This window comes from Myxine glutinosa, chromosome 7 (assembly GCF_964187855.1).
Source record: "Myxine glutinosa chromosome 7, kmMyxGlut1.1, whole genome shotgun sequence".
Taxonomy (NCBI): domain Eukaryota; kingdom Metazoa; phylum Chordata; class Myxini; order Myxiniformes; family Myxinidae; genus Myxine; species Myxine glutinosa.
In genome coordinates this window covers 121,716,613-121,729,555 of record NC_136267.1, presented here as the reverse complement: position 1 = coordinate 121,729,555, position 12,943 = coordinate 121,716,613, and the positions used below count along the sequence as shown (strand labels likewise).

Genomic DNA, 12,943 nt, shown 5'->3' with positions numbered 1-12,943 from the left:
GGGAGGGTGTAACATGAACGATCACACCAGCAATTGAATGAGACATGGTTGGGGTCCCATCTGCCAGCATTTTCTGCTGGTGAACGTTAAAGATCCCAAGGAATTTCTTTTTTTCAAGGAAAAGGTGATTGTCACCGGTACATTGGCCAAATTCCAAATTCACGCGTTAACCTAGACTAGAAGGGGACTGCATCAGCGGCACAACCACATTGCCAAAAATGAAGCCACCAAGCAGCCTGCACGTGCTGCATGCAAATAACTAAAACAAATCTTCTACAAGTACTGGATGTGCATATTGTAGAATATTGTTCCAGATTTTCAGTATTACATCCCACAATCCAGGAAAGATCCTTGGTCAACAAGCATTCTGAGTATTGCGCTGCAATACATGTCCCCTACCAAAGTTCAAAGTGCCATAACTTTGTCAAAAATGATCGAATATGCAAATTTATGCACAGTTGATGCTGGTTTTCAAACTTGATCTGAGGTATGCTGAGACACATGTGTGTCACGCCTCGCCTCGTTGATAAGCCCGCAATGTCGCTCTGTGGAGCGGCCTGCACGTATTGCACTGTGTGAATTATATAATTACCAACTCACGGTCTGAGGTACTAGCGATTCAAGAGATATCCACTTTTTTTAACATTTTCGTTTAATTAACGATATCTGCCAAACCAAGTGACCTATCGCAAATTCCAAAAGGACATTTTAGTAGACTGACATGCTGAACAGATCTGTGAGATTTCCCCTCGACTGGATCAAAAATGAGTGAGGGGCTCGGTTTTAAAGGTTCATGCTTAAAAACGTCGTAACTCTGAAACCATGTGACGCATGACGTCATGCTCGCTGACTTTTTTTGTTCGTCATGGGCATGCGATTCTGCCTGCAAAGTTTGGCCTCGATCTGTTCAGCTGTTGCAGAGAAAAATGGGTTTTTGTGTTTTCACGAAAAACAATATGGCGGCCGAACCACGTGACCTGTGATGTCATAATTACCATTAAAATATTCTACAGACCGAGTCCCTCCTACGGTGAAAATTTGATCTCAATCGGTCCAAGTATTGCAGAGAAAATCGTTTTTAAAGGAAATTAAAACTTAAAATGGCACTGAGTTAAGGATCATCAGAATTATCAGAATTCCCAAAGTTCAAAGTGCCATAACTTTGTCAAACATGATCGAAACGTCGTGACGTTCGAACTTGATCTGTACCTTATCATGAGGAAACCATGTACCAAGTTTGAAATCATTAGCATTAAGAGTTTAGAAAAAAAGTCCGGAAAACTGTTCTTTGCGTGACGGACTGACGGACTGACAGACGGAGGGACGGCGTGCAAACCTATAGTCCCCTCCGGTGTACACCGGTAGGGGACTAATAACTAGCGTTTTGTTGTTGCCAAGTAAGCCTGAACAGCCCCAATAATATTTAATTATTTAATAATTTCTGGACTTCATGCAGACCAACCCATGGTAGAGAGTGTTCCTTCCTCTTTACCATCATGATACTGTTTCACCACATTTCCTCTCATTCCATTGTTTGTCTGTGTAATGGACACTTTAAAGTAGTTTTTCACATTATCTTCAATGTTATTTTGAGGCCTATTAAAATTTGCTCTGTATTTGTTATGCATTTGCGCCTGGATTGTATATACCTTGTGACAACAGATTAATGCCTTTACTAGCTGAAGTACCCAGCGTGGCCCGGAGGAAAAGGGGGAGGGGGTGGTGGGGAGATGGAGAGGGAGAGGAGTAGGAGAAGGAGGAGGGGAAGGGGAGAGAGGAGGGAAAGGGAGGGTGAGGGCAGTGGGGAAGGACGTTTCCTTTATTAACCGTTAATTTATTTTTTGTTTCGTTTCATTTATTAACATTTCGTGTATTAACCCTTTGTCGGATCAAAATTAACCCTTTTGCTCTGACGATGGGTTAATGTTTGAAACGTCAGCTTCTCCTCGTTTCCCGAGAATTTTGGCATACCTCAATCAACCTCCTGTTGATTTATTCTGTCGTTAAACCTTTGTATGTTGTCGTCGATGAATCTCCATCAAACTATATTAACATGTTGCCAGCAGAGCCAAGAAAGGAGAGAACAGATAATCATCGATCCCATGCCATAATCATTTGACTAATGACATCATCAACTTTACCGGCATGATTCACTTCCTGGTGGCTTTGATTCAAGCAATGGATCTTCTCCTTAGCCAGTTCCAGTTCCTGCTTAAGGGTCTCCAAGCCTTCCTTCAGAGCAGTATTTTCACCCTGGAGAACACGTCCACGATAAGAAGCACTATTTGTTCTCGATAGAATGTGAAGTCTCATGAAAAAGCAAACAGAGGTATGTACATGGGACTAATAAACAAAGTCAGAGTAATAAAGGTCATTGTGACAAGAAAGTTCACGCAAGGTGCGTATGCGGCCAATGATGTTACCGTGTGGCATAACCTGAAGGCCTGCAATAAAAAACAGTATTGTGTGGACGAAGGCTTTATTGCTATAAAGTGGTGCTTGGATGGCACACCATAAAACTGGATCAAATAGCCTTTAGTGTGCTTCATTTTGTTTGCATCATGACTTACTTTGAGAAGAAAAATCACTTCAAGTAAGTTTGTAGTAGCAGACCCTTTTTAAGATGGACATTAGGTAGGACGAATTTCAACACGAACGCTACTTTAGCACGTCAACTCCTTCGGATGAATTAAATGAGTGCTTTTTAATTTTTCTGAAGGTCATGGAGAAACATTTATTAAATGCAGTACAAGGAGATTCCACCCAACAAACCGCAGATACAACAGGCCAACTCGACCCGACCAGTCTGGATTTAACTCCTAAAACCCCAGCTCTGATCTCTGATCATCAGCTCTGTTTCAGACCAGCTTATTCTACTGTGGATGTGCTGCTTCTACTCTACAACAATAGACAGAAGCTCTCAACTCTGGCAAGAGATCAGGGTAGTCTCTCTGGACATATCTCGAGCAATTGATACAGTCTGTCACCCCACCTTGATCTCCAAACTCTATGCCTATGGCATCTAAAGCCACCTCCTTTCATGAATCACTGACTTCCTCCACTCCAGTATTCAGAGCATGTAGCTCTTAATGGGATCTCATCTGCTCTCCCTATCAAGATGTGATGCTCCAAAGCAGTTTCTTGGGCTAATCATTGCTCCTAATCTTCATCAATGATCTTTCGGAGTCCCTGAAAAATCCTCTATCACTTTTCTGATGACTCCACTCTCTGCTGTAACATCACTCATGCTTCAGATAGGCAGATTTACGCTCCACTCTGCAGACCTTCATGGAAGCACAAGCTGGTCCAACACTTGGAATATATCGCTCAACCCTGACAAGTCTCACACTTTCACTCTCTCTCTCTCTCTCTGAGAGGATCATTTGATAAGCACTCCCACCTACTTCCGAAACAAATCACTTGAAGAGGTTAAGTCACTCAAACTTATGGGCTTTACCATCACTCATTAATCTTTTTTGGGAGGACCATATTTCCAAGATGGCCTCCAAAGACAACTTCTGACTGGGAATAATTTGTCATGAAAGGTCTTTCCTTGACCAATCTGAACTTTTGACAACATGCAAGGCCTTCATTCGCAGTTTGATTGAGTACTGCTCTCCCTTTTGGGCTGGCACCTGTGCCTCACACCTTACCATTATTGGTGCTGCGGAAAGCAAGGCCTCAAAATAATTGTTATCTCCCATGACTAAGCTGAGTGTCTAGGCCTGTTACTTTCGCATTGCAGACAGGTTAGTGGCCTCTTTGTATTATATCACCACCTTTTTGGTCTTTGCCCCCTCTGCCCTCAATTGGCTATATCCCTCCCAGGTTTCCGCAGGGCGCACATCCTAACCACATTATTGTTAAACTCCCAAATTACAAGATCATTGGTCACCTCCACTCATTTGTTCCTTTTTACTGTCGCCTGTGGAACTCACTTCCCCAGTCTGTTCAGTCCCATTCTTCTCTCCAGGGCTTCAAGACACTTGTTCACCACTACCTCAGGTTCACCACTACCCCCATCCATACTCATGATCTCTCCTGCACCAAATGACACCATTCCCAAGCAATCCCTTTTGCAGGTTATTACATCCGCCAGCGAAGATGGACGGTGGTTATATTTTCACCCCTGTTTGTTTGTCTGTGAGCAGGATATCTCAAAAAATTATGGACAGATTCGGACAGAACTTGGCAGACAGGTTGGATGTGTGACAAGATCGAATGGATTCAATATCGTTTTCTTTTTGAAATATCGTTTTTGGCCCCAACTCTCAATGGTGAAGAATCACTTTAAAACTCTAGTATTCGGATCCAAATCTTCAACAAAATCTAATAATTCCGGAAGAAACCTCACAAAATGCAGAGCATTTTCACATCAAGCTGTGTATTTCATGGTATGACTGCAGAGCCATACCATCAAATACACAGCTTCAAGGCCTTAAAAATCATGGCCATTGGTATGTTTGCTGGTTCTTCTGTAATATTTATAGGCACCTATCACTCTCTGATGTCAAGGCTCTGTTTTGCTGCTTGTTCAGTTGATATCCGTTGGAGTTTTTGCTCCGATTTATAACTTTTAAAGAAGAAGCTTGCTGAGAAGTTGAATGTTCTAGTATTAACAAAGAGTGCACTTCAGATAGGTAAATTCAAACAGCTTCAGCCGATGCAAAAAGGGAAAGGCGTCGCTTTCACCAACCTGCAGCTGCCCTAGTTCCGAGTCCCGTTCAGACTGGCGGCTTTCTCTCTGAAGCACGTCTCGGTATTTGGCCGTTAATTGGGCATGTTGCACTTTTGCTTCCTTTAGCTTTTGGGCAGGCACGCTCTGATCCAGCTCCCTCTGCAGCGTTGTGAGCCGTCGGCTGGCTTCATCCTGTATGTAGATTCAGGATACAAAAACTCCTTTGTAGGCACAAGAACAAAAAGGAACATCGCAGAGCATTATTTCACAAATTTCACCTTCAAGTTGAGTCAAACTTTTCTAGAGCTGACGACTTGGTTGAAGGTAAAGTTACATCTACATATATAGCTGTACCATTGTATCATGTCATCAAACTAACAACATCGGAAAAGGAATCCTGTGCACTACCATGTTTAACCAGACACTAAAGTACTCGGAATGTGTGGAGGTAATACGCAAAGTTGAAATCTGCAAGTGCATCGTGCTGCATGTATGGTGCTCAGACCTTCCGTTCAACTATATGTTGAAGGTCAAGAAAAATTAATAATCCATGACCCAGACCATTCCACAAACAGTGTGGAGCTGCACCTTGTAGCGCTGCAAGTAACCAATACGTTGGGTCACGGCAACCTCTGCTTGCACCAGTTGATCCTGCAAACGCTTGTTCTGACGGCAGAGCAGGCCTTCATTCTCGAGCAAAGCCGTGATCTGGCGAGCCTGGACTCGTCCCTCAACCTGCAATGCCGCGATTCTTCCACTCATTTCAGCCAAAGTGCACCTCAGATCTTCCGGCTCTATTCTCAGAGATTCAAGTAAGCGCTGCAAACACAGACATTGTTTACATGCATTGTCCATCAAACTTTTCTCACTTGATGTCTATGCTGCGAATTAATGTCTATATAATGCTTCCGTGCACATGGGGTCAAGCATCCTGTGGATATAGGGGCACTCCTATGGAGGCAGAAGGGCATATTTTGTGCAACTGGAGGATATTATAAGAAAGACAACAACTTACGTTTGGAGAAGAAAAACCAATGACTCAACCTTCTTTACCAAAATACAGAAAATCTGAACGTGAAATCATGGTTATTGGCAGACTGTCTAAGACCTAATTAAAGGAAGCATCCATCTTTTCATACATACACATATATTGTTAACAATGTAGTCATACCAGCATTAATACTTCAGTTATGAAGGAAACTTAGCTGAGCTTAAGGCCAGATTCAAATCAAAATGGATTAGTGATAAATGTCAGATATTTACCTAAAACTCAAACCCAACAAGGCCCATTCCCACAGCATTGACAGTAAAAGTGAAAACTGCATGCAAGCAAATCCATTCCTACCTCATACTCGTCAACCTTCACTTCGCCTTCTTCTTTCTTCATTTCCAATGCCTGTTTGTCTCGTTCTAGTCGAGCAAGCTCACTTTGCCATTCTTCACGCTCACTGACAGTGCATGACAGGGAAGCATGACCTCAAACTTGTACAGCAATGCACAGCACTTATTTAAACCAAAAACCCTTTCAAATACACTGGTAAAGATGACCTACATTAAAAGCAGAGAGAAAGTTAGTTGAGACAGAAAGAGACAAGATGACCTACATTAAAAGCAGAGAGAAAGTAAGTTGAGACAGAAAGAGATCTTGCCTATAATTATCAAACAATAAATCCTCCCCAAAGGATTAAATGTACATAGTCTAGTAGGAAGACTAGGTCCCTCTGCACCCCCCGGAGATATACTTCTAATCAGTGTTTCTAGATTGGAAAAAATGTGTAGAAAATGACTAGCTATGGCCCCAAGCTGAAAAAATGTCCCACATACCATTTGTATGCAAATTACTGCTGCAAATTTTATGCAAAATTATGCAAATTTTATGCAAATTTTTGATGAGGAGTAGAGTTGAGGGGTCTTTGAGGGCTTCATCGAGGTGCTCTCGGTTGCAAGACTGGGTCATTCTGAGAAGCACAGCAGGGTCAGAGATCATGATGTTCTCCTCCTCAGTGAATCTCTCCATCAACAGCCTCTCCATTGCCTCACACACTGTTTTGAGGCAAAAGAGGGACTTTGCGTAGGCCTTTCCACTGAGAACACCTTTGAGAGATCCACTTGTTACTAGTTGTGCCTCAAAGATAATCTCTGCATATCCAGAACCACGCATCTTGTGTCCAGTGAGCATCCCGATGTAGTTCATGGATGTGTGGAAGGGTCCAATCGTTACTACATGACTAGCAAATTCATTTGGCCAGCGCCAGATGATGGGAAGGGCTTTCATGCAGACACCCAGATCAAATGTATTCAGGACCCATCTCTGACCCACCTCAGCAGTTGCTGCCTCGGAACGCTTCAGTAGCTCACGAACAACTGCGTTGTCTGTGATCGGTTGGTGGATAGGCGTGCAGTAGTCGACTGTTGATTTGCTGGGTGGGGGAGAACCAGTTGCAGAGGTGAAACCCCCTAGCCCAGGCACAGGCTGCAGGCCATTGCCATGCCATGCAGGCACCAGGCACAGACCGATCACAGACAACGCAGTTGTTCGTGAGCTACTGAAGCGTTCCGAGGCAGCAACTGCTGAGGTGGGTCAGAGATGGGTCCTGAATACATTTGATCTGGGTGTCTGCATGAAAGCCCTTCCCATCATCTGGCGCTGGCCAAATGAATTTGCTAGTCATGTAGTAACGATTGGACCCTTCCACACATCCATGAACTACATCGGGATGCTCACTGGACACAAGATGCGTGGTTCTGGATATGCAGAGATTCTCTTTGAGGCACAACTAGTAACAAGTGGATCTCTCAAAGGTGTTCTCAGTGGAAAGGCCTACGCAAAGTCCCTCTTTTGCCTCAAAACAGTGTGTGAGGCAATGGAGAGGCTGTTGATGGAGAGATTCACTGAGGAGGAGAACATCATGATCTCTGACCCTGCTGTGCTTCTCAGAATGACCCAGTCTTGCAACCGAGAGCACCTCGATGAAGCCCTCAAAGACCCCTCAACTCTACTCCTCATCAAAAATTTGCATAAAATTTGCATAATTTTGCATAAAATTTGCAGCAGTAATTTGCATAAAAATGGTATGTGGGACATTTTTTCAGCTTGGGGCCATAGCTAGTCATTTTCTACACATTTTTTCCAATCTAGAAACACTGATTAGAAGTATATCTCCGGGGGGTGCAGAGGGACCTAGGCTTCCTACTAGACTAACAGGCCTGAATCTAACGGGCAACTAAAAACTGTAAACTTCAAAACCCAGAACTTTATATATATATATATATATATATATATATATATATATATATATATATATATATATATATATATATACATATATATGTATATATACATATATATATATATATATATATATATATATATATATATATATAATTGTTATTCAATTTTCACCTCATATCCTTATATAAAAGCACCATTAATCAGCAAATGCAACTTGTTTAATTTTCCAGCAATTTGTGCAGGTACCCATGTATTGCCATTGGAGGTCCCCGATTGGATGCGAAAACCATTTGGCATTCTACAACCAATCAGGGATGCGAGTTTAACACTAAGCATTTGGGGTGGGGGGGGGGGGGGGGTGGGGTGTGGGGGAATCACATTCTCCAAAGCAAATAAAAAGATGAACAGATATAGCAATTCTTTTTTCTTTTTTTTTAATGCAAGTTAAAATTCCCTTTAAGTGCTACACTTCACAAGTTTATGCGTTTTTATTTTATTTGCAAGATCGAGGCTCCATGAAGGCATGAAATGTTGAAAAGGGCATGACAGAGGGTATGAAATGATAGTGGGACAAATGGGCAACACTTGGACACAGTAAGCAATGGAAGGAAAGAAGAAAAAAAAAAGAGGAAGGGAAGAAACCCCAGCAACTTGCCAGGGTTGGGCTATGCATGGTCGGACATGAGATAATGGAAGACATGAGATAGCTCAACAAGAATCCTTAATGGCTTCATCAGCAGGACAAAATTAATGCGAAATAAAGACGTTGCAATATGACTGTATAGGATGTGATACCAACAAGTTAGGTACTTGGAGCAAAAGATTAATCATTCAATAGACAAGATGAACCAGGCAAGAGATTGCCTCAATCAAAAAAGACAGATATTTAAAGGACAGAATCATACGGTTGAATCCATTGGGCAATGTACAAGGGTCACGTGAGGTTCAACAAAAAATTGCAATTGCAAGTGTTTTACGACTCGCACCTTATCTGAAAATATTGGATGCTTCACTGCATACCTGTTGTACTCCTTGTAGAGCAGGCCCTGCTGATGACGGACGAGAGAAAACTTGCGCTTGTATTCCTCCAAGCTCTTGTCCATCTTTTCTAGATTCTCCTCCTGATCCTTGTTTTCCTGCCATTGGACATTTTTTTCTACATTCAGGAAGTGGAAAACACACCTAAACCCCACCAGATGATGTGTGGTGCTGTGTAGAATAGGCTGCTATGATATTAAACACATGGCAAATCACATCACCTGCAGCAGCTGAATAAGGTACATATTAAGGGCTCCGAAGGTGTCGGTGCTGGAAGAAGAGAGGTCCTCAGGCAGATCAAGACCTGGAAACAGTTTGGTCTCTCTGGTCATGCCTCGAAACAGCTGTGCCTCGGCTTCCAGTGGAGATACCTGTGTGCAATTCAGATCGATATTGAGTGTCTGTCGACATGATAGACATACACATGTAGGATGCAGTGCAAGAGACACTGGTAAATCGAATGTTATGTAACCACACCTTTTCTAAAGCACTGTTGAGCTGCTGTTGGACCTGCTTTGCCTCCTCTCGATACATGTCTAACTCCCGTCTTAGTTCCTCATTGCGACCGGACAGCTCGGCAACCTGCATTTTCATGTGGAGTGCCACATCATACGGGCCCTGGGTACTCGTCAATTCCATTGCCTATGACCGAGAGAGACACTGAGGTCATCACTCACAAAGTGTTCCAAAACAGATATGTGAGATTCAGAGTTTTCTTCAAGATAAGTAAAGACAAACAAAAGAGGAAAACCATATTCAATCTTTTTGCACTTTAAGCTCTCACAGTGACTAGCTGCTCCAGCGAAGGGATCTTCAACACAACTTCAGTTGTATCTGCACTTGTGTGGGTGTCTCGTATGGCCTGTAGGATGTCCTGCATGGCTACCTCAAACATCCCATTCTCCTGCTGCAGATTATTGACTACATGGAAACACAACCAGCACAAACACTAAAATTTAATCAAGAATCTATTTTGGCAGATCCCTTCCTTTATCTTAACTCCATACCTGACTCGACCAAAAAACCCCACCCTCTCCATCCCACTCTCCCTCACCCAAGTAGCATCAAACCGCAATTTCACCTTTTTGCTGCAGCTGTGTGCTCTCCTGGCCCAGAACGTATAGCTGTCTGTCTCGCTGTTTCAGCACATCAGATAAAGATTGCATCTGCACGCACGCAGGATAAACACAAAACCAAAGGTGTCTGCATTTATGACTCTGCTAAATGAAAATAATAAAGCAGGCTAGACCTAAAATGGATCAGAGGCTCTCAGGTGGTGACACTTGTGTATTCAGAGCAATATATACCATGCATTTTCATTACACCCTAATTCAAGCATCAAAATCAAACAGGAGTGTGTGCAAAAAGGAGATTTATGAGCTCAACAAGTGATTTATTTTTTAATTCTGATTGAACCTTTCATTGTAAACAGTTGTAACCATTGTGACATGCCAATCAAATTCTTCAAATCTGGGAAAGAATGTCAGAAGTTGAAGGAAATGCACAAACCTCCCGGGGTTCTTTTTGCCAGTGCTGCTCTCGTGCTGGGGATGAGGCTGAAGGCCCTTCACGCATTCCAATTTGGCTTGGGTCTTCCACTAACGGCACATCACAAATCCTCAAATTTCAAAACAAAGGTTTGTCGATTTAAAAATTAAATGCATTTAAAGTCAGAAAGACATCTATTTAAGAAGGTAAAAAAAACAAGCCGATTTGCTTTGTAATGACAACAGCAAACGTTAGGTTTTACCCTGGGAATGTTGGGCCCGCTCATCCACAGGCCCGTCAAATCGCCGCTTCAGTTCGAGCTTTTCCTCCTCCAACTGCTCAATCTGATGGACAAAGTGGTGAAAGATTCATGAGGGAAGAGGGAGGGGTGGGGTGGGAGGTATCCACACCCACACCTAGCAGAGGTACCTGCCTCTTGTGTGGAAGGTTGTGGCGGGAGGAGGCAGGGGGTCGGGTGGGTACCATTGCAAGTAAAAAATAATATGGCATTTTTCTTTGGATTATGTTCTATTTTTACTTGGGTTATTAGATGAGATCCTTTTTATTTTGGCCAAGTTGGTTAAAAAAGATATCACAGGATTTTGCATATAACAACTGCAAGTTGGTGCAGATGAGGACTAGAAAGCTCGACAATGCAGCACCCCCTGCTGTCATAGGATGCAGATGGCAATTTTAACATTTGGCTCGTCTCACCCGATCTGGACTCGATTCGTGGTCAAAAAGGATCAGTGGCCAATTGCTTGTTTTCTTGTGACGTCATCGGAGCACGCGCGCAGGGCACCCTGGGACACCTCGGCCATTTTGATACCCTCTCGAACAACGTCGTCAGCGGATTCACATTAAATAGTTTTTGTTCACGACCAGTCATGCCAATTTGCGGCGTATTTCGTTGTTCAAACAGGCCAGGCGTTAGGCCAGGAGTCAAGTTTTACAAAACGCCCAAACTTCTACTGAATCAGGGTGAGGAAACAAGAAATTTAAGTGAAGAGAGGCGGCGTTTGTGGAAGGCTGCCATCAATCGCAGTGACATCCAAACAGAATCACAGTGGGATCGCACACCTGTCTGCTCCGAGCATTTTGTTAACAGTAAGTAAGAACATGTTTCATTGTATAACCATACAATTACTATAATCATTAATGATATTGAATACAATACATACATTTGAACAAATGGAGGGCACTTAATCAATCAGGTCCATAACATTAACACAAGCAGCTTTAAAAAATACATGTTTGTTTAATATATTAATACCTTGGATCGAATCAAGTGGACGTCATTTAGTTCTTTGTGTAGGATTTGTCGCACCCATCCATCTTGGTACAACCTGTATGCCTCGAGGGATTTATACTTCTTCAACTCATCTTTGGTATAGGCCGATTTGCTGAACAACAGGTAGTTGATCACGTCGATGTGGGTCACCTGAGGCCACTTGCTCACATTCTTCTCAAATTGATCATTTGATAGACCATAAGGGTCACACCCAATGACAGAAATCTTCTCTTTGTAACGAACAAGAACGTCCGGGGGGAGCGTCTCTTGGTAGCCAAGGTTGGCACTCGCACTGCTAGCCATACTCAAGCCTGGATCTACCGTATCCTTACGTACACTCCAAGTCTGTTCTACAGGTAGTTAGTTGCAGGTTGACCCACTGCCCAGGTGTTCACCAGTTCACTGGTCCACGGCAAACTTAAACCGAATGTTCTGTGTTTGTTGGGCAACAATACGTAATATAAACTAGATGGCACCACACTCCACATGAAGACCGGCATCAGAATCTCCTTGCTCCAGCCGGTGACGTCACCGGCGGGGATCCCCGGCGCCAGAGTGGCTGGTCACGTGACCGCCAAAGCGTCCCGCGCGTGCGGGTATAATGAGCTACACCTGTGGATCACGTGACCACCGAAGCACGCCTCGCTTGAGAGGCGTGGCTTTCGGTTTCGGTTTGGGTTTTTGGTTTTGCTTTATAAGGCAGCCCGATAAACGGGCTTTTTAGTGTTCCCGAGTTGGTTTTACGAATAAACATCTTCTCGGACGAGTTTGTGCCTTGCCATCCTTTTATCCGTATTCTGCTGGAGTCCAGACTCCTTCAATGTAAAGAAATAAACTGGTTTTATTAAGTGTTGTGGCGGACACGAAAGCACTGACGTGGTGACATCACCCCGCACACCAAGTGGGGGTGGGCCACGCCGGGGAGAGAGGCGTGGCCTCAGGATATAGACGGGGCACGCAGCCTTGAGCAGCTTAGTGCTGCAGTTCGAATAAAGACTCTTGTATGAACCGCGTTGTCCGCTTGCTCCTTGCGTAAGCATTAGCGCGCGCAGCATCGCGCTACAGTGTATTTACCTTGAAGACCAGACGAAGATGCTGGCGGAGGTGGAGGAGATAACTTTTGCCCTTTTCGCCACACTTTCCTCGCTTTCACTTGCAGGGCGTTTCAATAAAAACCTGTCCAACAAGGTTTGTTTCTTCCTCCCTTTCAATATGT

At 43.4% G+C, this 12,943-nt stretch overlaps 1 protein-coding gene across 6 annotated transcripts in view; it reads right to left on the bottom strand.

Moving 5' to 3' along the window:
* Positions 1-12,943, bottom strand: part of CEP290 (centrosomal protein 290) — a 164,983-nt gene that overhangs the window by 79,776 nt on the left and 72,264 nt on the right. For all 6 annotated transcript variants that reach the window (XR_013624171.1, XM_078782227.1, XM_078782229.1 and 3 more), the window contains exons 16-26: positions 10,699-10,780; positions 10,458-10,546; positions 10,030-10,114; positions 9,733-9,869; positions 9,426-9,590; positions 9,170-9,319; positions 8,931-9,046; positions 6,024-6,126; positions 5,267-5,497; positions 4,697-4,870; positions 2,142-2,253 (exon numbers count right to left, since the gene is read on the bottom strand). Coding sequence is in view for 5 of the 6 variants with exons in the window: in XM_078782227.1 (XP_078638353.1) it covers positions 2,142-2,253; positions 4,697-4,870; positions 5,267-5,497; positions 6,024-6,126; positions 8,931-9,046; positions 9,170-9,319; positions 9,426-9,590; positions 9,733-9,869; positions 10,030-10,114; positions 10,458-10,546; positions 10,699-10,780 (1,444 nt within the window). In the remaining variant the exon portion in view is untranslated. The remainder of the gene's footprint in view (positions 1-2,141; positions 2,254-4,696; positions 4,871-5,266; positions 5,498-6,023; positions 6,127-8,930; positions 9,047-9,169; positions 9,320-9,425; positions 9,591-9,732; positions 9,870-10,029; positions 10,115-10,457; positions 10,547-10,698; positions 10,781-12,943) is intronic.